At 35.2% G+C, this 26,091-nt stretch overlaps 1 protein-coding gene across 18 annotated transcripts in view; it reads left to right on the top strand.

The window, feature by feature from the left end:
* AFDN (afadin, adherens junction formation factor) overlaps positions 1-26,091 on the top strand; it is a 111,620-nt gene that overhangs the window by 41,595 nt on the left and 43,934 nt on the right. For 11 of the 18 annotated variants that reach the window (XR_014882156.1, XM_085219833.1, XM_085219844.1 and 8 more), the window contains exons 7-18: positions 3,433-3,544; positions 3,953-4,120; positions 5,931-5,975; positions 11,533-11,627; positions 11,831-12,093; positions 14,008-14,077; positions 16,166-16,284; positions 17,489-17,550; positions 18,451-18,656; positions 22,459-22,479; positions 23,216-23,361; positions 24,766-24,860. Coding sequence is in view for 17 of the 18 variants with exons in the window: in XM_085219833.1 (XP_085075959.1) it covers positions 3,433-3,544; positions 3,953-4,120; positions 5,931-5,975; positions 11,533-11,627; positions 11,831-12,093; positions 14,008-14,077; positions 16,166-16,284; positions 17,489-17,550; positions 18,451-18,656; positions 22,459-22,479; positions 23,216-23,361; positions 24,766-24,860 (1,402 nt within the window). In the remaining variant the exon portion in view is untranslated. The remainder of the gene's footprint in view (positions 1-3,432; positions 3,545-3,952; positions 4,121-5,930; positions 5,976-11,532; positions 11,628-11,830; positions 12,094-14,007; positions 14,078-16,165; positions 16,285-17,488; positions 17,551-18,450; positions 18,657-22,458; positions 22,480-23,215; positions 23,362-24,765; positions 24,861-26,091) is intronic. The other 7 variants (XM_085219835.1, XM_085219839.1, XM_085219843.1 and 4 more) reach the window with 3 other exon arrangements.

The following is a 26,091-nucleotide window of genomic DNA, read 5'->3' as shown; positions in this document are numbered from 1 at the left end:
TTTAAAGCAGTGTGCAGTAGAACTGGATAACTTCATTTTCCTATAGGGAAATGTTGGGATTTGTAAATGCTTTGTTCTCTTTGGGTGGCAGGTGACAAGTCTTCCAAGAAGATTGAAGCAGTTCACGTTTATTTAACTATTAAAATAGATGTTAAATTACGTCACAAGACTTTTGCAAGGCTGCATAATTACATGTAATCAAGTGCACTCACTTGTGAAGTTTCAGTTGAAACATGAAAATTGTAGGGTTTGTTTCTGTTAGTGCTTACTATTGACAACTTCTATTGTAAACAATTATTTCCTATTAGTTGCTTTCTTTCATATTCCACTTTGTTGTATTTCATACTGGATCTCTGTGCCCAATTCGGAAGTTTTTCCATGTAATCAAGTGAAGTCTGCAAGTCTGTTCTGGCATATATTGTTTGTTTCAGTACACTTGGTTTGTGTTTCCCTGCATAATATGAGGTTCACCGCACATGTCTCAAGATGTCAAATTAATTAGACAGTCTTCCATGCTACCTGTGTATATTCACTTAGGGCATAAGACATGAGGCATGCAGCAAACCAGTTAACTCCTGGAATCTTGATTAGACCTTTGTCTTAGCACGCTGCGATTCTTAATTACTTGAGGATAAGATGTAAACTTCTTGTAATGTCAAACAAAAACATGCAGTTTATGGTAAATAGGACTTTCTTTTGTTTGTTTGTTTCTTTCTTTTTACAGAAACAGACATGAAATGCCTGTTTTTTGTTTTGTTTTTAACAAGCTCCATTGTATGGTTTTTTTTTGTTTGTTTTTTGAGGGACACAGTTCCACAGTTTCCTTGCAAGTTCCTAACTTGCAAGGAAAATTTTAAATGAATTAAAATTCACAGTAGATATGAGGGGTTTGTGTGCTTAATTATTTATTCACTTAAAACAGAGATGGTGGAGGAGCCACCTTACTTATCACAGGGACTTAAGTGTTTAAGTTTTACCTTCTGTTATTGGTTGATGACAGAAAGTGCCTTGCAAGGATAGTTTTTAAGTTGCTGTATTTAGAATCTTTAGCCTGAATTTTCTGTCTGGTTCATTGCTTTTTTGAATCAATAAATGTAGGTTGGAGTGAATTTCTGATATGCATGCTTATGAATGCCATTATAAGGAAACAGAGTATATTCTTTCTGATCTACTATGTTGTTTTTTTTGTTGTTGTTTCAGTTTGTGGGTTGTTAGTTGCTAAGACTTATGATCTTAGCTAGTTCTTACCCATCTCGAGTTCCTACTGCATTACAGAAAGCAGGGGAATGTGCAAACCTGATTCGTTAAGGGGTGTTTAACAGCACCTTCCGTTTTTCAGTCTGAAAGCAAAGGCAAAAAACAAAATCATAGTGTAAACCTATTCTATGTGTTTCCATTATTCTAAAATGTGGGAAAATCAGCCTTGTGGGAGATGGAAGCAGTATTCAAATAAAGCATGGGTGAGATGGTTTCTAAAATTGCTTTGTGAGTAGGAGCTTCCTGTCCCGTTAAGCTCAGTTGTGGTGTTTTGTGTCTTCGCTGTAGATTAGGTCACACACCTTTTTTTAGGGAAGGAATGTCTGAGTTTATCAGCTCACGCTTCTCCTGAGATGGATGTAATAGTAACTGACTGGAAGGACGAGGAGATTACTGCCTTTGTGACCATTTCTCTTCAACTTCTCCATTTTACTATTGCTGCTGTTAGTTAAGCCAGGAATGTCAGTGTATACGTTAATCCAAGTTCCAAGGCAGAATAAACATCAGAGTCACGTTGTAGCCCTTGTGTTTTTTGTCTCTCACCTTTCCTCTAATTTCAGAGCATTTGGATTTTCTTTGGTTTCCTCTCAATCTGTATTGTTCAGCCCTTGAGTAAGCAGAATTTTGGTGTGTGGTTTCTATTTAATGCTTGATCTTGAGGGGTTTGTTCTTTTAAAATAGGTGTACCTAGCTTGAAATACAGTCTTTCTTGAATAGCTAATTCAAATTATCCTGTAAGTATAATCAGTTTTAAAATCTGGGATGTGAAGTATAAAAGAGTGGTTTGGCAAGATAAGATTTAAGTTTAGATGTATTTCTGTTTCCCTTTGGTTTACAAATTATAATATTTTCCTGAATTCATAGTATCTTGTCTATTTGAAAATCTAATTAAAGATAATGTAATTAGATCTATGTTTAGCCATGTTTTGCATAGAAAAGCTTTTAGGGAAAAACCAATGACTCAATTAAATACATGTGATCTTAAACGTACTTATTTCCTGCTTGGAAGAAGATGAAAGGAAGTTCGAGGTGTGTCTGTGGGAACTTTGTTAACACTGCAGTGGGTGTGGAGAGGAGGTGACAAATAAGAGTTAGAAGCCTCTGGAGGGCTGCAGCGTGGTTGTGTGCAACAGTCAATATGTCCGTTAACTTTGGAAGGTGTTGCCTAGGTCATAGCTCAGAGATAGAAATAATGTGGAGTAGTTCATTTGAAATGAACTCCCTATGGATTTAAATAATGTTAGGATCACAAATGAGGTAGTAAAAGCTTTGTGGCTTTTAAAATGTTATTATTTATTATTTAAATTCAGACAGTAGTGATTTATATTTAATTTAGAGGCTAATCACTGTAATCTCGGCTGTTGCTGTTTTTTGCTTTATTGCTTTGGGAAGCAGTAATGCGAATGTGTTTGAAATAGTCATGTCTCCTTTCAAGTCAAAACAAATGAATCAAGGTTTTCCCCTTCCTCAGCTTCATAACAGTATAGCTATAAAAAAGTGTGAGTGCTTTGAGGTTGGTTCCCAAAGTATGCTTATTTTTGGTTCCTCCTCGAAGCTAGACAGCACGAAGTCTTGGTCAGATGTTCTAGTTTTGCACTTACTCTCTGGTATAGACCAAGTGGAGGTTAAGTGTGACGGGGATGCAAATGGTATCACAGTGTTTTCTTTGCCAACTTGTCTTGCTGTTTCTAAAGATACTGACATGTTGCTTTAACAGAATGGCTTTAGCAAAATGAAAGGCTGATTCCAGCGTGTAAGATGGTGAAGGAAACTTCAGTTCTGTTTTTCAACTATCCGTTCACTGATGTTTTGCTTTCACTTTCTTGATGGTTGAGAAATTGAAATAATTTTGTTTGCTGGAGGTTGACCTTATCTAGTTTAAGTGTAACTAGCTTTCCCTTGTTTTTAAATTTGTCTGGTATTCTGGGAAGCGTGGTTAACCGCAAGTTAGAAGAAGCCTTGGAAAGCAGAATGCATTTCAAGTTACTTAATTCATTTGTTTTATCTGTTGTTTTATATATATGTGTGTGTGTGTGTGTGTGTGTGTGTGTGTGTGTATATAATATATATATTATATATAAGTATATATATATATATAAGTAAATTAGAAGATGTACCCCGAATACTCTGTGTGTCTAATAACACCTCTGAAAACTTGCAATTGTTCTTTTCTAGGTCATTCTGCCTCCTGGTGCTCAGCACTCTGATGATAAAGGTGCTAAAGAAACTATTCTGGATGATGATGAGTGTCCACTCCAGATATTCAGGGAATGGCCTAGTGATAAAGGTATGTTGGAAAAGCTTTAGGAGGTTTTTTTGTGCATTGAGTATTGTAAGCTATGTTTGTGAATGCGTGTAAAGCAGGAAACTGGAACATCTGTTTTTGAACTGTTTTGTTTTCAGGCACTTTTAAGGCTAGGTGCCTTTAGTTATTTACCACTTCGTTCAGTATTGATTATAGTAGTGCATCCTTAGGCGGTAGAAGTATTATTCATTTCATCCTGAAGTTTTCAAATTATCCACCATGGAGAGGTATTAATCTTTGGAACAGTCATAACTTACAAGTAACTACATAAACGTCAGGAACATAGTAAGCTGAGAGTAATCCTATAGAAAACTTATAAAGTAATATATATTAGAAGTGTGCTTTTTCACTGATAGTGAGACTCAAAGGATGTATAATGCTGTGTTTTAGGAATACTAGTCTTTCAATTGAAAAGGCGGCCTCCTGATTATGTCCCAAAGAAATCCAAGAAAATAGCTGATGGAAAGCCATTAAAGGGGAAGGAAAGAGTTGACGGGTCTGGCTATGGCTCTTGCCTTCCTCCTGAGAAACTACCATACCTGGTAGAATTAAGCCCAGGTAAGAATTCTGCTTATCTAGTAATCTAAATAACTGTGATATTTAGCCATATCAATTTTTTTTTCTACAAATAAGACTTCAGTTGAAAACACAAGTCTGATGTTGAGATTATAAGCAAACATCACTTCAGTTGTCTTCTCCTGTCAGATTCTGAATTTAAAATATCTAGAGGCAGTTGCTCCATGTTGCTATCATATTGGGATAAATATTGTCATTTTATTGGAATAAAAAAATACAATAAGGGAGAAATGTTTGACTAAGACTTCATTTGCTTGGTTTAAAATGCATATACCCATTCCTTCAGTTCTCACCTTGCTTTGGATTTGGAGGTTTAAAACTTGGTAATTAGTAGAACAGTTTAATACAACACCCTGTGATTTTAAAATGAGTAGGACTCTTTACCTCATTGCTGTCCTATATTCACTGGTTCTTCTGGAGGACTAAGTACACTGAGGCCTCTCTTCTTGAACTAAGTGTAGATATTCTTGGTAGATTAAAAATATACATATGTATACCATTTTCAAAACATTTAAAATCTATCTAAATCCTACTTCTTATTGCAAAATATAGCTGTTTGGAGGAAGGAGAAAAAGAAAAAACAGAAAAGCATTTCTTAGCTCTGTTTTATCTTCAGAAGTATATTGCAGCATATCTTTAGAAGTTGTATTTGACAGTGCCGTACATTAAATTTTGATTTAAAAAATCATGTTCTTGTCCTAAAACTCATTCAGTAAATCTTTTTCAGGCTGTGTGTAAACTACAGATCACTAGCAAGGCTGTGCTTTAGTTTAGACTTCATTGCAACTCTTTGGGCTTCATTGCAACTCTTTGGGCTTCTTTGTCATTGACAGTTTTATGATACAGGAATATCTGAGGGAGCTTGTTTGTTTGTAACACACCAAATTTTAAAACACATACTATTTCTCATTCTCATTTCTGTCATTTTCGTGTTTAAAGATCGGGATGTAGAATTTCAACATTTACGTGGTTTAGCTATCTACCACTCCTTTTATTAACACCTCTAACTAGGATGTATTCCGATGTCCAAACCAAGTGATGTACAAATTGAGGTCTGGTTGCTTACCTTTAGGATTTCAACCTCGCTACCTTTTCTTTAAAAAGAGATACTCTAACACTTTGTATGCAGTTCTGATTATAGTCAAATAGTGTTGGGTTTTTTGTTTGTTTTATAGAAAGGTGAATTTAACAGTATACAGTTAAATATGTTAAATATATTTTGTCTTGCGTTCTACTGGCTGAAGTTAGATTAACCTATGTTTTGGTGTTTTTTTTTTTTTTTTTTTTTTTTTTTTTTACACCTTTTGTGTTTTTTTTTAATAGTACTTTCTATTGTTATTGTTCTCTAAACTGTTATTCTTCATGAAGCCTAGTTGCTTTTGTATTAAAATGCTGCCTCGGCAGTGGAGTGAAACATCTGTTTACTGAGAAAGGAAAAGCAATCTGAAATGACACAGGTGGCAAGGCTACCCACTGAGCCTTTGCACAGTGCCTGTGGGACTGACCTATTGTTCACGTTTTTCTTCTAACAGCTTGTTGTTGCTTTCCTAAACAATAATAGGAGTTGTTTTATTCAGTAGCTTTGTAGAACTGATGCCTTTATATGCTATGCAGTTTCTAAAGTTGAATGAGTTAAATGCACTTCATCCTTATAAAGTGGTAAGCGTTGGCTGGCTACAATTTTCATCCTTTCCTGTCTTTTCTTTTCCTTCCCTCTTCCGCATGTTCTGCATGGTATCTGTCTGCTGCTGCTGCCTTCACCTGGGTCCTCTGCATGTGTTTCTAACCCCAGGGAGAAGGAATCACTTTGCCTACTACAACTATCACGCTTATGAAGGTAACGCTATATTTAATACTGTTCTCTCATTAGTCACTAAAAACATTGTTCACTGTGAATCTTTTGTTTCTTTTGGACATATGAGATGCTGTCTTGATTATCTTACTGTTTTTTGTTTTGGTTGTTTTTTTTTTTTTTTTTTTTTTTTCCAAGGGACCACTTCTGTGAAGTAGCTATCTTGCTTGTCAGCTACAATTTAATTGTTCTTGGTGATAGATATCAAGTAGGTCATGAATGTGCTATTATCCTAAAGAGCTCAACCTTCTAGCTAAGATTAACAAGTTTTGTTACTACAAACAGTATTGTGGTAGGAAGAAATCATTATTTGATTCATCTACTTGCAGAATTCACAGTTAAGTGTGTTTGGTAAATGTCATGAAACTTAACTGTGCTCCTTAATGTTTGATGCATTGAAGATGTCATTGCAAGTTATAGGAAATAGCTTTTGGCCACTAGAAAATGATCTCAATTTCTGCTTTGTAGTGTTCCATAACATCCCTTTGTATTTCTAATTGCAATCTTACATTGTTGTCTAACAGTAACAGCGTACATCAAAGAGATTTGGGCATACTTAACAGAAGTCTTACCTTTAGTGTTTGAAAAGCTAATCTACCAATCAGTATGGATCTTTGATTCTACTTTGATTCTCTCTCCATTTAAGTGTAACGTGCAGATGTATTCTTGTCTATTTGGCAAAAACAGGATATAAAACCACTTGCTTCTTACATTAGGAGTCAGGGTACTGAAATTTCTAGCAAAGTGTAATTTCCTTTAATATCATTTTTTTAACATCCATTTCTTCATTTTATTTTGTAGACTCCTATAAAACTAGTATATAGGTTGTGAAAAAGAGTTCTTAGTATTCTAGAGCCTGTCTCTGCAGAACAATGTATTTCACAATATATATACGATATACTTGTATATATTACAGAAGTAACTCGATGAAGCTATGATGGAAATGTACTTCCATCAGAGCATTGGTTCCGTTCTTAAAGAATAATCTGGAAGACTCAGTTCCACATTCTGTGCAATTACACTAATTCGGTATGTTTGCTACTGGAAGCGTATCTTGTTTTTCCATTTCTGCACAGCTGCTTATGTTGCTGATTGGTTTTTATGACTTTCATAGGCTGAAGATCAGATTCGGCACCATGAAATAGAGGATGCAATTCAGTAGCTTGTGACTGTAAATATGGCAGTCAGCAGTTGTCTCTGTATTCTCAGTCTTGCAAGTGAACCAATAAGCTGAGATGATCTGATAGTAACAGAAATAGACTGAAGTGAGACATGACAGTATTGCAAATAGGTGTTACTCGTTAGGTGATCATATAATCATGAAATAGTTTGAGTTGGAAAGGGCATTAAGATCATCCGTGACTATGACTGCTGATGAATTCAAAGTTATTAACTTCAGTTGTTCAGTCAATCCTTAAAGTTTGAGAAAAATGACAAAAATACATTTTCGTGATAGTCTGTATGATTTATCCTGCTAGTCTAAAGTAAAAATCATAAAGGGTTAAAAATAAAAATAAAAACAGACATCTGAAACCTTTCTTCCTGCCTCATTATATAAAAACAACCATGAATTGTAGAATTGAGAGCGATGGGAGATGATGAGAAGATACAGATATAACAATTAAGAAAGATGATTTATTAAAAGTTGGTGAAGATTAAAAGCCTTGGCCAGAGCAATTTCCCAGCCAAACTTCTTTCCAAGAACAGAACTGCAGTATCATGGTAACAGTTTTCCACGTTAGTTTGAAGAAGCTTAGTTGTCTGTCACATTCCTCACTGAATCTTCCTTTGCCACAGATGTCTGCTATTGACTCTTTCTGTTAGCAGTGCATATCTTGTCTGAAATTCAATAGCAGACTTTATCTTTTGACTTTGATATTTCAAATCTGTCAATCCCATTTTTATTTATTTATTTTTTTTCCAATTGTCTAAGTGCTAACAGTTTAGATAGTAAGAGATTTCCTTCTTGGGTTACTATACAAAGGCAAGCTTAAACTGTGTTTTAAGTAAATAGGCACAATGCCTGTGGAGGTGTTTTTGTTCAACTTGGGACTCATTTAAATATTTCCTATTTTCTGATTTACATTATTTTGTTTAATCAGGTTTCAAGTAGATACTTTTTATTTCACTGAATAATTTCAAGCGCTGGATTAGCAAAATCAATTTGAAACCATCTCCAAAGTTGTGTAGGATTCACCTTCTAGTGGTGAATTACTGCAGTAGAAAGCAGTATCTACGAAGGGAGGCCTTTATTGTCTTTTTCTGTTGCATAAAAGTGTATATTTATGTTTAGAATCCCTGAGTTAATTTACTACAAGTGATTGTTCAGTTCTGCTCACCGCACATTTTCATGGTACTACTTGAAGTGCAGTATTGAATCTTAACTGCATAAAGCAAACCATGAAAACTGTATTAGAGAGTGATAGCACACCACAGTTTTAACAGATTTTGTATAAACAATTTCATTAGTGAGTATAGGTGAAGAGTAGTTTATGATGCATCTCATTGTACATTGTGCTTTGAAGTGTTTTTTAAAAACCCTTTTTTGTAAGTCACTGTCCGTGCATTGTCTTTGGACTTGAGATCTCCTTTCCAATTGGGGATTAACTTCTGAAATAAAAGATTGCAACCTTTGATAGGCGGTATACACAGATGTGTATGTTTCTATGCATGTGTACTTCTATCATGGGGGAAAAAACAACTTCTGAAACTCTCTTCAAATTCCAACTGTACTAAATTGATTTGAAGCCTGTAGTGCTACTGGGTAAAACTTTGTTAGGCAGATAAGTTTAACGTATGGTTAACTCAGCTGCTTCATTTATCATCCTCAGTTCTTCAGCTTGTGTCTGGGAGGCAGATGTTCCTATTTAATTTTTTAGACTTAAAACCAAAATAACAAAAAGCAACCAACTAAAACCACTAGATATTTCCTGCACCTATTTAGCTCTGCTTGTGTTGTTTAGTCATGGATGTCATAAGTCGGATACCGGCCACATTTCCTTATGCATACGTACAACACGTACGTTTTGGATAGGATTCATACATTTTCTTTATACCTTTTGCTTCTTTTCTAGTATTGTTTGTTAATGCCCATCTTTCTGAGAACTTTGACCTTTCAAATTTCTGTATTAAAAGGAAATAATTATTCTGTTAGAATACTTGTAAAACCTTGTACTACTATTTTTACTGTACAACTTCTGTATCTCAAGATACATGACTTAAATCATGTGCGTCTCCTTTTCAAATGAGCAGAAGTGTTGAAGTTTGAACCTTAGAGGCTAACAACAGCCTTCTTGGACTTTGGTCATTTGGGCTTTGCCACACATAGGGCAGAAATGCAGCCTGCTGTAGTGTGTTCTGAGGAATGCATTCTGCTCAACATTTAGATGAGCATCTAGCTGTCAAAAATCAGGAAATACAGGACTTTGCGTGACTGCATACAGCGATTTTTTTCCTTCCTTTTACGTTCCTCCCCTGCCCCAGAGCAAAATGGTCTTTTTTTAGAGACATTTCTTCCTTTACAGAACTTACAATAATTCTCTTCAAAATTTATTCTAAGCTGAGTCTTTTGGATGACAATCCTTTAAAACTGGAATGTGGGTAGAGGGAGAAAATGTGAGTTTTGAATTATGTAAGAAATAAATGAAAGAGACTCTAGGTTTTGATGTGTGGGTTTTGGGGAGACACAGTAACAAGAATTGGGGTTAAGCAGCCAAATGAATTTAGTTGTGTATTACAAGACTGCATAATAAGACTGGATGATGTTGAAGGTGCAGATGTATAATCTCTAAGTAGCATTGTTAAGTAATTTAAAAATGCCCACTGTTTGAATTGCTGAAGATAGTGTTAGTATTACCATGTTTAGTATACAGTCTTACTGGATGCATGTCTGTAGATTTAAATATTGAGTATAAAAAGAGTTTTATCCCTGTACCTTTAAAAAAAAAAAAAAAAAAAAAAAGTTTAGAGGGCTGACTGCTCTCAATGTTTAATATTATTTTCTTGATGGATGATGACATGCTACTATTTTATGGCAGTGATTCTAAATTTGTTCAGTAATGGGTGTTTACTGTTGTGTCAGCACGTAATTTTGATATTTAGAATGCTACTCTGTGAACTGCCTGTTGTCTTTATGTCCCACTAACTTCACAGCACCCCAGAAGTATATTGCTAGGAGCACGTGTTACACTTTTGCTGTATCCATACACTTTAAAGCCATATTGATGATTCACTCCCCTCCCATTCACTTCAAGTGTTCTGTTCTGTTTCTGTTTTGTATTTTCATCCTGTTGCTTTACTTTCTTTGTATCTTCTGCTTTTATCAGTGTTTTTAACTGTTACGTTTTAACTGTGTTGTTGACTGTTATTCACGTGAATGTTTTTCATTGAAGGCTGATTCAGTCGCTTCATAGATTAAGTGAAATCTTATGGTTAAATTGCATGTGTTCTTTCTTTAATAAACGTTAATGCTGGGAGCTAAAAATCAGATTTATGGGGGTTCTGTTTATATTGATTTTCATTTAAAATTTGAAAATGGCTAGCATCCTTCTGAAAACAGTATCGCTGTGTGGGCCATAGCTTTAATAATACTATCTGATATTTTGGAGGGATTACTGTAAACCATTCTTTATGTCCACGGTTAAGTAAGTCTTTTCTGCAGCCTTCTTTTTGCATCCTCCTTTTGGAGGAAGAAAATGACTGAAGTCAGAAGTAATAGTATTGGTTTAGTATCTTAAGCATTTTCTGAGTAGTGGGAAGGATTTATTTATATGCCAAAATCCATCTATGTTAGCCTGTGAAGACAACAACTAAATCCTATGTAGCTTCTTGAGTATCCCGCTATGTTTTATTTGGTGAATATACTCGGGGGGAATGTGAGGAGGAAGATGAATTTTGTCGTTGACCACATTTTCTTTTAAGGTGAAAATATGGATCGATAGGACAAGGCTCAGGAGTGCTACAGTCCAGTATATCAATACTAAAGCTGTTGTAGATTTAAAAACAAGAATTTTAAGATTTTCATTTCTTGTTACCCTATCTCAATATTTTGTGAATAGGAAACAATTTAGCATGTCACTTCTTGATAGTAGATGTTGCTGATAGTCTGTGCTTTTACTGAAAACTAAGTATTCTTACTGCAGTATATACAGATTTTTTTCCAGTTATTCTCAAAGTAATTTTAAATCATATTTGTGTATCTGAAATCTTAAGAGGTTAACAAAAATTGTATTACTTCAACTATCAAAGGAAATAGACAAGGCTTTTCACAGTATGTTCAGAACAGTAGTTTCTGATTACTTTGCTCTTTGTACTTGCAGATAACAGCACTCTGTTGCCAGGGCCCTGTTTACTTTTCCTGTTTTTAGGCTCTGCTGAACAACTTAAAAGTACACAACAAATCTTGAATGAATGTCACTCAAATTTTTGTTGTTGCTTTTTTTTTTAAATTCATGAATACTGTTACTCTAAGTTTCTGGAAGATAATTATTGTGCATTTGAGCTTAAATAACTTGCAAATTAATATTTGTCATTTGTTCCACAGATGGTTCTGACTCCAGAGATAAACCAAAGCTTTATCGTCTACAATTAAGTGTCACTGAAGTTGGAACTGAAAAATTTGATGACAATTCCATTCAGGTATGGAGAAAAAGCAGACACAGATGTCAGACTGAGAGTTGGAGCATCTCTCCTATGAGGAAAAGCTGAGGGTGTTAGGTTTCTTTAGCAAGCAAAGTTATGCTACTAGTCTGCAAATAGGCTATGCTGTAGCTCCATCCTACCATTTTAATCTCTGCTGCTATATATGTAATTTATTTCATGTTAATGGTTTCTGTTTGTAGTTATTTGGTCCAGGAATTCAGCCTCATCATTGTGATCTCACTAATATGGATGGAGTTGTTACTGTAACCCCAAGAAACATTGATGCGGAAACATACGTAGAAGGTCAGCGTATTTCAGAAACCACTATGCTGCAAAGTGGAATGAAGGTTCAGTTTGGGTCATCTCATGTGTTTAAGTTTGTGGATCCCACTCAGGACCATATTATTCCTAAAAGACCTATTGATGCAAGCCTTATGGTCAAAGGTCCAAGGCACAAAGCTGGGTGAGTACAATAATGAGCCCTGGGAAAACAAAAGATGGGAGTGTTATAAATGGCAGTTGATTAGAGCATGAGTTTAAATGAGTTCCAAGTAACTGCTTTTAAATATTAACCATATAATAGCTATTTCAATACTTGAGCTCCACCTTGTGATTTTTTTTAGGATTAGCAGGCATCAGTCTCAATATGAAATACTCAGATTAAGTGAGGAGCCAAATGTTTCAAAATGCCAACCATTTTTACAGCGTGATTACTTATCACCTAGTTTCTGTGTTGCAAGGACTAACAGTACAGAAGGGCATCTTACTGTTTCTCTACATTCATCTTTTTAATAAGTGCATAATGAAAATATTGGTTATGATTTTAATGACTTGCGTTCACTTCAGTGGCTATAAAAATGGTTAGTAGAAACAACCTTAATATCAAAATGTATGGCATGAAATAAACGTGTCATATTGTTCATCCTGTCAGGATCAAAATGAAACTACTATGATAGTGTGCAGTCACTTAGAAATGAAAAATGTGGCTTGGAGAACAATGAGTATTTTCTGGTCAGTGTGCTGAGTTAACAGATGTCTATTTTAAATATTATTTTTCTTCACTTTATTGTGATGTGGAAGTATTTTGTGCTTCTTGTTTAAAAAAAAAAAAAAAAAAAAAAAAGTTGGAGGTGTTTTTCCTGTTCTTCATAAGGAGTGAAAGATAAGCCCTTCATCCATTCTGAAGTCCAAGAAAATTACAGTGAGTTTTTGGAAGATAATGCATGGAATGGAATGCATGGAACATTACGTGGAATGTACCAACCATTCAAAAATTTGGAAATAAAATCAATTTCCTTAAATCAGAGTGCCAGGATATCCAGTGATTTGCTTCCTTCTAGCTATGGGAAGCAGCCCTTTGCCACAGATGTTCTTTCATTTACAATCAGTAAAATTTTAGAAGTCTACACGTCTTCAGTCACGCCATTCATTAGAATAGGTTGGACTGCAAGGGACCCTCAGGCACACCCAAATCTAAGCTCCTTGTGTAGGTAGGGTTGCTCTCCCATTAGATCAGGCTGTACAGGACCCCATCCAATCTGGCCTTGAACACCTCCAGGGATGGTGTATGCACAACTTCTCTGGGCAGCCTGTGTCAACGCCTCACCTTCCTCTGAATAAAGAATTTCCTCCTAATATTTAATCTAAATTTCTCCTCTTCTTGTTTGAAACAATTCCTGCTTGTGCTATCACTGACTGCTCAGTAAAAAACCTGTCTTCCTCTTCTTTAAATGCTTCCAGTAAGTACTGGAAGTTTGTGAAATAAAGCTCAGTTTGCAGTATATAGGAGATGACTCCAGACAGACTTCTGGGTATTTAACAGTAACATGATACTTCTGCTAAAATCTTAAATTTCCTCTGCATCTAGCCTGCAGATCAATAAAGCACTGTACTACTCCAGTCTACTTTGTGTGGACTGTGAAATCTCTGTCAAAGGGATATTGCAGCTTGAACAATCAAATATTTTACAATCTTTGTTCTTTAGCATAAGCAGGTAATAAAATGCACTACTGTGGTTTTATGAATGATGTACATTAATAGTTTTTAATACATATAATGCTGAGGATCCAGGTAAAAACTTGCAGCAAGTTTATTGCAGTAAATATGTAACACACACACAATATTTCAGTGGCTTTTCTTTTTCTCACTTAATCAGGGAGAAATGTAACTAAAAATTTGTTTTGTCAAATAAAATGATCTGTGTAAGTTCTTGTAATGTTCTTTATATACAGAATTGATACAGTGTTTTTAAAAGTGATGTGAACAGGTATCACAGTATCCCTCTTTGAATTTTAATTTAACAATTTTAGCTACTCTATCCCTTGCTATTTGTTTACTCATACAATTTCTAAGAAGTGCTTCAAATGTTGTCTTTTAGAGCCGTTCAGGAAACTACCTTTGATCTGGAGGGAGATGTTCACAGTGGAACGGCATTACCAGCAAGCAAGGTATCAGATTATAAATCAATAATAAATAATGAAACTTCATGTTAGGTCAAAATTATATTATCAGTAGTATTTGAGAAAGTGCTGCCTGTCATTCTCCCTCAGCCATTTACTCTTTTGATTGGATTAATTATCATGCACACTTATTTATTTTTTCTCCACAGTACCATTCAGTTTTTCAAATAGGCATTTGGCATGCATTCTGTGCCAGGAATAGTAACTTTTTTTCTCTCAGAAAGGGAAACTGCTCAAGCCTAGAATAATCTGATTAATCAGAGGACGTGTGGGTAGAGATAGATCCATGTTAGAAATGTTTTATTAACATCTCATATATGTAACCTGTGACTTTGGCATTTGTTATAGGGCAAATAAGTGTTTTATATGAAACATGAAAGTGTTCAATGTTACGTTTAACTGGGCTTTTAAAATTTAATGGATGTGACTGTTGATTTCAATAGAGCTCTTATACACACTGATCAAAGAAACAGTCTCTGCAGTCATAGTTATAAACATTTTATGAGGTGATCATCTCTTTTTTTCTTTCTTTTTACATTGTCTTTCTGTTAATACATGCTGTGCCAAAGTTGCATTTTCCAAGAGTAAACAAACTGAGTAAAATGACACAATAGTTTATGTCTGCTCTAATTGCATTGCCACAGATGAAAGGAAAGATGATTTCAGCAGCGTGGAATATAGCAGTCCTCACAGAAAGGACTTTTTCTTTTGTTTTATTACTGCCATTATGAGATTGAAATACTTGTAAAGAAACTTAATGGTATGACAGTGCAGGCATTAATAATACTCTGATAGCTTTTACCTTGTTTGTCATCTTTTTTTTTTCTGTCACAGATTTCCGATTCAGTTTTTCTCCTTTGTAGCTTTGACTGTGGTAATACTTCCTTGCATCTCAGATGTGTTTTTTAAATGATAAGAATTTGCTCAGTGACATTTTGAGGAAAGAAGGAAAAAAAAAAAACAACAAAAACAATATGAAATACTAAAATGTCTCAAAATTGGTCAGACTTGGAGTTTCTGACGTGCACGATACTAAATAACATGTCTCATATTCTTTTTAAATTCACAGGAGAAATACTTTAGTGGACCTATGGAGCTTGGGGAGATTTAATGATTTTGAACTGTCAGGCAGATTTTCAAACTGTACCTCTTGTTAAATTGCTGGAGTATCTCTGTTTTTTTAACAGTTGCTCTTATGACTGTTTTTATTTGGAATTGGAGCAATGATCAGTTCGTTATAGTTCTTTGAGACTTAGTGATGAAAAGTCATTTACAGTTTGATATGTCAGTACTGAAAAAAATAACATTCAAACTCTTGTTTAAATCCTCACGTTTTTGATCAGTTTTCTTGATTCCAATTATTTAGTTGTGGGAATTTCTTAGAAAATGCAGAAGCCCTTCATATTTTGTTGATACTTGTTTTTAATTGTTTATACTGAAAAATAATTGCTAAAACTTTCACTGCTTAAAGCAGTGTTTTTATTCCTCTTCCTGATAGGATTTGGCATGCAATTGGAAAGCATAAATTAAAATCTTTCTCAGCACTGAATAAAATCAACTTATATGTAAAACTTATATGATTTGAGTTGTCCGTTCTTATCCTGGAAAATTATATGCTGTCTGCCAGATCAGATTTTTCTGTAAGGAAAGGAGAAGCTATGTCATGGATCAGTAGTGTAAGCACCTGGAGCTACAGCCAAAACAGAGATAGGGGAATATAACTAGTTTTAAATCTGTAAATAAGTTTAATTTTGTTGATGAGAACTATCTTTCTTTGTTCTGATATCTGTGAAACTTTTAATTAAGGATATTCAAAGTTTATTTATATTGTGATAATACATTAACAAAAAGCTGCTTCTAGCTGGCCATCCAGGATCTTTTGATTTGCAGACGTGCTCATCTGTGTTTTTGACAAAAATACCTTATTGAGTTACTGTATTGTGTGCTGCATTCTTCTCTCTCTTGCCATAACTTATCAAGGCTTCATAATGGCACTTTGTTTCAATAGTGCCAAGCATGAATGCTGACTAATCCTATGTCTCCGTGCTAAACACCTGTCTCACTGTTCTGAATTAGAGCACCAGCAGGCTTGATGGTGACAGAACATCATCAGCATCCAGCACAGCTGAGCGAGGAATGGTGAAACCCATGATAAGAATAGAACAGCAGCAAGATTATCGCAGACAGGAAAGCAGGTAGGAAATGTATAATCTGTTACTTCTCGTAATGGGAAATACTGCATCAGCAGTGTTAAAGAGTAGTATATTACCTCATACCATGCTTATTAGAGGAAACAGACCCTAAGTAATATTCTGTGCCCTTCCAAGGCATACCCCAACTAGACTTTCAGGCCATTTTAGCTCAGTAAAATTCATTTCCATTCAGTCTGTAGTGTTCTATAAAAGAAGTAGGTGCCTCAAAGGTACCTCAAATATATCTGGTAGCAAAGTAACAAAGCAAGTTGGTTTACGTTGTATCACAGAGTTGTTTTAACTTAAATTTCTTATTGCAAAAGTTGGTGTTTCTTTACATGTGTTTAGGAAACTCAGAAAATGATAGCTTAATTGAAGGAAAACCTTGTTAATGGAGCTAAAGTAAATAGATTATTGTATCTGTTTCTAGTAGAAAGCTGCCTGTGGTGTTATATGTGATTAAAATGATTATTACATGCCAAAATTCTCAAGCTTCTGTGTTTTTTCCTAAAAATATGTCTAAATTCAGAAAACAGTTCAATCAATATATATTTTTTTTTGAGAAGAATGAATTGTGTGCTTAACCTTCCTAGACACCAGAAAGACAGATTTTTTTGTTTGTTTGTTTATCCTTAATGAATTCTTTAATAGATATTGGTTAGAAAGAACACTTCAGTCATCTTAAGTGAAGAAGTAGTTGTGAGGCTGTCAGAAGGACTTCTGTGTCTTTGTTGCATAGCAATAGCTGTATGCAGTTAGAGGTTCTGTTCCCTTGCCGGAAAAAAAAGGACAAATAAGTTGACTAAGTTCATATCCGTGTTGGATGGTATTAAATGTAGCAAAGTACATTATTTTTGTAACAGAGCTGGTTCTCCAGGTGAAGCTTCATTCACTTTCTTTCATGTGTCAATGAATAATCTGTTATTTGAATCCTGTCAACAGCAGATAGCAAACTGATCCTATCAGTCTGTGATATAGTGCAAAACAGGACATTCATCAATAATGCAAACTCCACAGTTCAGTTCTGTATTGTGATCTGTTGTGGGCAGATATTGCTGCAATGATTCTAGAGGATAGGTAAAGAAAAGGAATGTTTTGGGGAAAGATGTTTTTATCAGCATCAGTACCAGTGTTGGAGAAATCTATTACAATGGATTTAATATCACCCATGTGGATTGTTTTATCAGTTTTTGTCTTCCTCCTGTAGATCTCAGGATACCCATGGACCAGAACTGATCCTACCTGCCAGTATTGAATTCAGGGAAAGCTGTGAGTAAATTGTGATATTATAAACACATAGTTGTTGACACATTTTCTTTGTAGTGCAATATTTCAAACAGTTTGAAAACTCAAATGTCATTTAAATAACCATTAAAAACTATTGAACAGATGATGGTTTATCCACTAATGAAATTGATTTATCTGGGGAGGGTGAGGAGGTACTGATATTGAGGTGAGTTTGGTACAACCGTAATTTCTAGTTGCATTTGCTATCTTTATATATTCAAATTTCTTTGGGGTGTGGTGAGGGGAAATTCGACCTCCTAAAGTGTACATTGAGTTAATTCATTAATATGGAGTCCTCCATGTCATGGATACTCAATTACATCATAGTCAAAATCCACATTATACAAAATGTGCTGAAAGATCAAATTTTCATTTAGTACTTAAATTTGTGTTGTCTTAATGTGCTCCCATTTTTGAGGTTCCAGATTTGGTAGAAAAACACCATATCAGAGAATGTCCAGACTTCACATGTTTGAAACTAAGTAGACTTGTAAGCAAAAAAAGAGAAATTTTTGATAGTCTAAAGAATCAAATACACTCTAATTAAGCTCTCTTATTATAAGTGGAACTTTGAGTTTTCCTGCTCCCTTGAAGATATACATTTTCAACAGAGGTAGAAAATAATATAAAAATGTTTCCCAATGATCAGGCTTTCTAGCTTTGTGTCTATTATTATGCTTAAGTAACTGTAGCATATTATTATGCTTAAGTAACTGTAGCATATAGTAGGTGGTTAATTTAGAATTTCTGTATTTTGTTCCCTTTTCCTTATTTTTCTCCTCAAAAACAAAAATACCCTCCAACACAAGTTATGATATTATTTAATTTTATCCCTGTCTTTTGGCTTTATTAGCATGTTGTTCTTTTCTTCCTTCTCCACAGCTGAAGATGCCTTTTTATCTGCCATTATAAATTACACAAATAGCTCGACAGTTCATTTTAAACTGTCACCCACATATGTTTTGTATATGACATGTCGGTATGTATTGTCAAGCCAGTACAGACCTGACATCACTCCTACTGAGCGTACTCACAAAGTTATTGCAATAGTCAACAAGATGGTGAATATGATGGAAGGAGTCATACAGGTGAGTTTCTGTGCAAAAATATGTCAAGGGATTTAAGTATGTTGCAGATTATCTGCTAACCTTAGTCTTTTTCTTAGGGTTTAATTGATCAGTGCAGTCAGACTGTACTGATTTCCCATGTGAACGCTTGTTTTGTGTCAATGACTACATTAGTCATTGTTGTTGAGTTGTAAGAAACTCCTGGGCAGTGTGGGAGGCCAGGGAGGGACTGTTACTCTGAAGGTATGTTCTGTGACAAGAAGTTGTTCTTCTGTTCTTTACAAGATAAAATCTCTTGCTGTGAGCTCTTGTGAAATAAGTTGGATATACTTACTGAAGAGTTGTGGGGTGTTTGCAGTGGTTGATGTGTGAAATGAATGTATTAAAAAGAAGTGTAACAATTGAATTTTGATCTTGCTTTTACAACTTCTGTAACCACAAAAATGGTAATAAAGCTGAACCAATTGCCCTATAAAGAGAAAAATAAGTTCTCAAATGTTCCAGTATCTTATTCATGGTATGTTGTTATTGCTATTCTATGGAAGAGTGTTATAGAGGTACAGAGGAAGTTCTGTTTTGAGTAGGACTATGGAATAAGATCTACTGGATTGTAATGAAATTAGATGATACCCTGCATCATTGAAATGTTGATAGAGTGTAGTAGTCATTTCCCAAAACAGCAATGTTATTTCAGATATCCTTTCTAATTAATTATTCTAATGTCTTTCTCTGCAGGCTTTCCTCATAGGAAAAAGTGAAATATATTTTTTATTACTAAAACACACATATTTGTGGCAAAAAAAAAAAAAACTGCCATAGTCACCAATAAAAACAAGGACTCTACTGTGCTAGCCCCTGTACAAGCATGACAAATGCATTAATCCTGCCGTAAGGAATTCATGAGGCAAATGTTAGACAAGAAGTTGATTTAAGGGAGAAGAGGAAAGTAAACATCAAAACAGTGGCCTGAAGGTCATAGCAAAGCAGAACTGTTCATCTTTTGTTCAGATTTTGGAAAGATTTAGTGGAGTTCTCAAGAGGAGGATGTTGTAATTAGATAGTTCTGTAAACAGTTGCAACAGGCACGCACATTTCACAAGTAAGAGTGGGAGAGAATGCCAGTGCTAAAGACAATGTATAGGAAGAAAAAAAAAATAGCCTTTCATATACGTTTTGAAGTTGATAAGAGGTTGAAAGGTGCTTAGAATATGAAATGAAGAACTAGTTAACTGCTTTGAGTTTTGATGCCATCGTAAAATGATATTGTATAAAATTGAGATGGAATCAAGAGTTAATTTCTACAGCAGAAAGTAATTCTGATATTATCTACTAATGGAAGAGTGAATGTGTTATGTCAGAGGGTAGGTTGTGACTGTAGTTGAGAACATGAAATGCAAAGAGTTTGTACGTAAGCAATTTATTTGGAAGGATGAAGAAATACACTGAAGTGGTAGGCTTCAAATATAATCTGGAAGTTACAGGACTGAATCAAAGAAAATGACTCAGTTTATGCAACTGGTATAAACTAGTAGCAATGGCTCAAAAGATATGGAGTGAAAGGGGTACGGGGACAGTGGGAAAATAAAGATGAAGTTCTGTGTTTTCTTTGTCTTCAACTAAAAATGGATAACTGCATAGCTGCTAGAAGATACTAGAGAAGCAAGCTCAAATATCAGTTTTCAAAAAAGAAAATAAAGCTAGAAAATGGAATAACTGTGAAAACAGTAATTTACAGTATTGAGAATGACTTCCCAAATCAAGTCGAGCCTTGTTGTTGTAAATGTTTTCTATGTAATCCTGCTGATAGCATCCTGAAATTATTAAATACAAGTGCCTGTCTGGTCTATCCATTCTGAAAAGCCATTTCTTCAGCCTTTCATCTCTGTAGCTGTAGTCTAATCTCCAACATGAAGTTTAGGGAAGACATCAACAAGGAACGTGGTAGCGGAATTTGTGAAAGAGGCTATCTAGTTTCAAGAAATAAACTGAAGAGAGCTCTAGTTTGAAATGGAAGAAAATTGAGATAAGCTCCTTCCAAATCCCATACTGAAGGAGCTGGTGACGAGTGGAGGTGGGAAATGGGAAAGGACAAATGCACTGAAAGAGTAGAACATCAGTTCCTTAGCCTTCATATTCACTGCAGACAATAAAATAAAATAAAAAGTTTAATTGATTCTGATGCTTAAGCTAGGTGATCTTGAAGGTCTTTTCTGACCTAGATGATTTTATCCTGTAACTGTAAAATTGACCAGGAAGAAGTTAGCATTTTGGACCTACCTTGTAGGATTATAAACAGCACTAGCTAAATTCAGTCATATTACTTGATCTAGGCTGTAGAATAAGTGTTTACATTGACTGATTGTCACAGTTAAATAACTGTGTGATAACTTTCTATATCACAAGTGGGTTTTTTTATTTATCTTTGCTGTAAAGCATACCTGCATTGAGGGTATAAAAGATGGAGAAGACAGATATGGGGCAAGGGTACAGATGCACCTGAAACAAAGCAGAAATAAAGGAAGAGTGCACAAATCTTGTATTGTACTAGAAATATCAGAGTTTTTATGTTTAATTTTGTCTGCCTTAGATCATAAGGAGACTTGGCAGCTTTCTGAAATAACTCAAGAAATCATCTGCGAACAAACTGATTTTGTGGCTTTCTGTAGTCCTTGCATTAGCATATGTAAATAATATAGAAGACTTCACATAGCGTAGGGTAAAAATTGGAGAGAGCTATGAAAAGGCTCAGTGTTTCCAATAAAAAACATGAAATAGAAAATTCATAGAAGCAGTTCAATGCTGTGTATTCTGATTTTCAGATCATCTGTAGCATTTCTGATCCTCTGCAAATTTTAACATCTGTTTTCAGAAAGAGCACATGCTTTATTTTGTTCTGAACCACCCCGTCTTCAGTCAGTTGAGAGCTCCTTGGTTTTATTGGAAAGAGGGAAGAAATAGAAAGGCAGTAGCTATTTATTTATTTAATTAATTCATACTAAACTTGAAACAGTAACAGCAAATGACACCTCAGGTATTTTACATCTAAGTTTGCTGTGATGCAGGTTGGGGAAGACTGATATAAGAAAGACAAAAGAACGAAGAGCTTAGTTTTAAATAATCAGATGGACATATCTGTTGTGGGTGTGTGGAGGGTTTTTCTAAATTTGTTTTGTTTACTCAACTGAATGTAGCTTTCATACAAGTATTTAAGCAGCTTAGTGTGGTATTTAATTTGATTCTTTCATTTGTTATTTAAAACACTGTTTTTGTTCCTTAATTGGAAGGCCACGTATTAATCTGTGTTTAGATGTTTTATGTTAAATGTGTTTTGTGTTTTTGTTTTTTATTTGTTTGTAGGTTTTTTTTTTATATTTTCTGTTGTGTTTTTGTTTTGTTTTTTTTTCTAGTGGGGATTTTCTGTCCCCATTTGTGTGTGTACATTGTCTTCATTGCAGCAGTGTGGGCACGTAGCTCCCTGGCTCACTTACTTTTATAGCTAGTTACCCTGCTGCCTATGGTGCACTGAGTGTGGAATAGCCAACCAACTAGTCTGGGATGTCAACTAGTACAGGGCATTCCTTAAATTAATTATGATGTACAGGCACTGCAGCTCTTAGCTGTTGTGCTACTAGTCCTATCAAAGTAATTTCGTTTTTCTAAAGGGGCTCAGCTGCATCATAGCTACTGATTAATGCGTCTGTGTGTAACTGTGAGCGTAAGTGTTGTACCTTCATATTTAGTGTTTGATTTCTAAAGCTATCATGATTGTTCACAAGTTTCTTTCTTCTATTCTGTTTGATTTCCTTCGTCCGTTTTTCTCCAGGAGGTAGACCAGGTTGATCAGGTAGGATATATTGCTGGGAACTGATCCTAGCTATGTTGGCTTAGCTCAGTTTCTCATGCTGCTTCCATATCAAAATACAATACTCAAACAGCTGGACTTGAACGGTTCATAACACTCATTCAGCAACTGGAACATGCAGTACTAAAATCCTTTTTTGACTTTGCAACTTTTACGGCATTCCATAATTTCTGCTTAATGCACTTCAATGTGGATATGAAATGACCAAAGTTCTTTTTCTTCCCTTTATTTTCCTTTTTTGTTGTTTGTGGTTCCTATTCTTTGGATTTCATCTGAGGTTGCCTGGCCTGGCATTTGTGGTCGGGAGATGGTGAGATAGATCAGTACTTGATACTGTACCATCTGGTATCAAAACCAGTGAGTGCAGCATCAGGGTGGCAGGGGGCAATAGGGAATATGTGCTTCAAAGCACACAGATTACCAGATACTGCACTGACTTAAGCTCTTCAGCACAATGTAACTAGATGCTTATTTCATGGCTTCATTGATACTGCTATTGGCAACTTAACAGAGTTCTGTGTGTTCAGAGAACATGTTAAAATTAAACTTAACACAACAATTGCAGTACTATATATAAACATTTTGCAAATATCTGGTATCTGAGGTATGTTTGGTGAAATGGGAAAAGGTACTGGTCTATCTTTTGGAGCCTTCTTAAATTGCTGTTTCAGAAAAAAGTTATTTCTCTGTATTATTTCTTGCTTCTTTCTCCTTACAGAAACAGAAGAATATTGCTGGGGCACTTGCCTTTTGGATGGCAAATGCATCTGAATTACTGAATTTTGTAAAGCAAGACCGTGATCTTAGCCGAATCACTGTGGATGCTCAAGATGTTTTGGCACACTTGGTTCAAATGGCATTCAAGTAAGGCTGTTGTACTTCTGTTTCACTTAACAGTCTATGTGTTAACATGGCAGCTTTATTCCTTTATTTTTTAGAAGAACGTCACGTTTTCCACAGATTTTAGTTATAGCAATAGCGTATTTTCTGTATTGTTAAATATCTGAGAACTTAGAGACCAGGCTTCAGTGTACAGTTATATTATCTTGTGAATGTCGATCACTGGACTGTGCAAGGAGTTCCATCTGCATTACTTTCATGTGTTTCTTCATTAAAAGAATACAAATCTGTTTGGATTTCCTGTTTTGGCAGGGGAAGTTTGGTCGGTTTTGATTCTCATAACTGGCCCAAATAAGGTGTTGAGAGAACAACCATTTTTAGTGCTAGGTTTCTGTAGTTTCATATAGTACATGCTTTGTTGTTTTTTTTTTTTTGTTAACGTAGCTTTAATCTCAGGGCATGTAGAGAATTTGTAGCTTTTCTTTTTTTTTTTTTTGTGCTAGTTAAAGAAATGTTGTTTAAATTTTTTCATTTTTGCATAATTTAAGGTTTTTATAGAGGTATAGGGAAAGATTAGTTATACTGATCATAGCTAACATATATAGACCTAAATATGGGCCTGTAATGTAATGAACCTTATGCTCTTCAGGACTTCCACTTATGTTAAAAACCTACTCCTTTCATAATTTTCATAAATACCAATTTGGACAATGTTTTTCTTAAAAACAGTGTAGAGAGAGGTGCAGGCTTGGGATAAAATCAACCTAGGCTAGTCAGCTCAAGTAATTACAGTGCTGAAATTAATGTTTAGAGAATTGTAGAATCACAGAATGGCTGAGTTTGACAGGGACCTCTGGAGGTGATCTGGTTCAACTTCATGCTCAAGCAGGGCCAACTGGAGCTGTATGCCCAGGACCAGATCCAGAAGACTCAGAGTACCATGAATGGCTTATACACATCCTTTTGCTCTTGTAGGATGTCTGTTTTACATTCAGCCTTTTAATGAAAGTGATGCAATTGCTGCAAGCTCCAGATTGTTGAGCAGTCTGTTTCATTCGTGATGTTATATGCTGTTTCTTACTACCTTTTGGAAGAATAAGTAGAAGTTGTCAGTGTGTTCTACAATGGATTATGTATTGTTAGTAACATTACAATCTGAATATGTATGTTTTCTTGGAAAAACAGAATTCTTATTAATTTAGTACCTTGTTAAATTCCTATTGTTTATTATTATTGTTACTCTTAGAAATACATCTGAGCACTTCAGATGTTTTGACTGGTCTCTCTATCCTTTTATCATTGTTGTCACATACATAAGACCAATCTCAGAAATCTTGTAATTTTCCTGAGCTCTCTTGAGAAGTATTCATAATAAACATGTAGAAAATTTTAATTTTTTTTCTTTTTTTATTTTCCCCTCCCTTCCAGGTACCTAGTTCACTGTCTGCAGTCAGAGCTTAATAACTACATGCCAGCATTTCTTGATGATCCAGAGGAAAATAATCCACAAAGGCCTAAAATAGGTTAGACCACTTGATCTCTTCTTATGTATTCTAAACCATACAATTAATGAGTAATAAATAGAATGCTTCTTACGATGATAAGATATATATATATTGCCCTAACCCTTGAGAGTTACTTGAATCAATTTGTTATGGATATGGATGATAAGAAAGGACAGTAGTGGCATATGAATGGTTTGTATTGGTTTTTAAATCACAGAGTAATTTAGGTTATAGGGAAACTTCTGGATGTCATTTAATCCTCATCTAATCCAACCTCGCTTGCTCAAGACAGATTCAACTGGATCATGTTTTTCAGAGTATTGTGCAGTTGAGTTTTTGATCTACATTCAAGGATAGAGATTTCACAGCATTTCCAAATAACCTCTTTTGACATTTGTCCTCCTTCGTAGTGAAAATACTTCTTCCTCATGTAGTTGGCATTTCTAGTGTTCCAATTTTTGTTTGTCACATGTCGTTCTGTGCTATCACTGTGCATCTTTGACAGGCACATGTTTCTGAACCCTCTCATTAGACAAATGAAGACAGCAGTAAGCTCTGTTCTTTGCCTGCTCTTTCCTTGGAATGAACCAAATGTAATTCTTTCTTCCTTGTGTATGCCTGTCCCTCCAGCCCCGTAATAATCTTGGTGTCTCTGCTGAGTTTGCTCCATTAAATCAGTATAAAGAGTCAAACTGGATGCTCTGCTCCAGTGCAGATGCTGAATGGATAGGAAGGATCACTTCCCTCCCTTCTGATGGCTGTGCTGCTAACTTAACAGACTAATATGTAACTGGTCACCTTTTAGGTGGTTTTATGCAATGCTGATTTCTATACAGCTAGCACCCAACCTATATTATTGCACAGTTGTACTTTTGGAGAAACACAACTTGGAGTTGCCCTTGAATTCCATGAAGTTCCTGTCAGCCCATTACTCCAGGCTGCTGAGGTTCTTCTGCAAAATAACCTTCAGTATATTAGACTCCCCAAGTCATTAATGAAGTCATTAAACAGTATCAGTCCCAGCATCAGTCCATAAAGTAAGTTACTTAATATTTGGCTACAAATTGTACTTTATATCCACAAATCCACCATGTACTAGCTGAGTTATCATCTGCTGCTTATCCAGTCTTATCTCAGTGATTTTACTGTTAGGATGATGTGGAAGAATCTGACAAACGTCTGACTGAAGTGCAAGAGAACATACACTGCTGTTACCTTTCCACTACTCTTACTGTAGAAGGCAGTTAGG

Source organism: Meleagris gallopavo, chromosome 2 (assembly GCF_905368555.1).
Source record: "Meleagris gallopavo chromosome 2, MGAL_WU_HG_1.1, whole genome shotgun sequence".
In the NCBI taxonomy this organism is placed as follows: Eukaryota; Metazoa; Chordata; class Aves; order Galliformes; family Phasianidae; genus Meleagris; species Meleagris gallopavo.
This window is presented reverse-complemented; position numbering and strand designations above follow the sequence as displayed.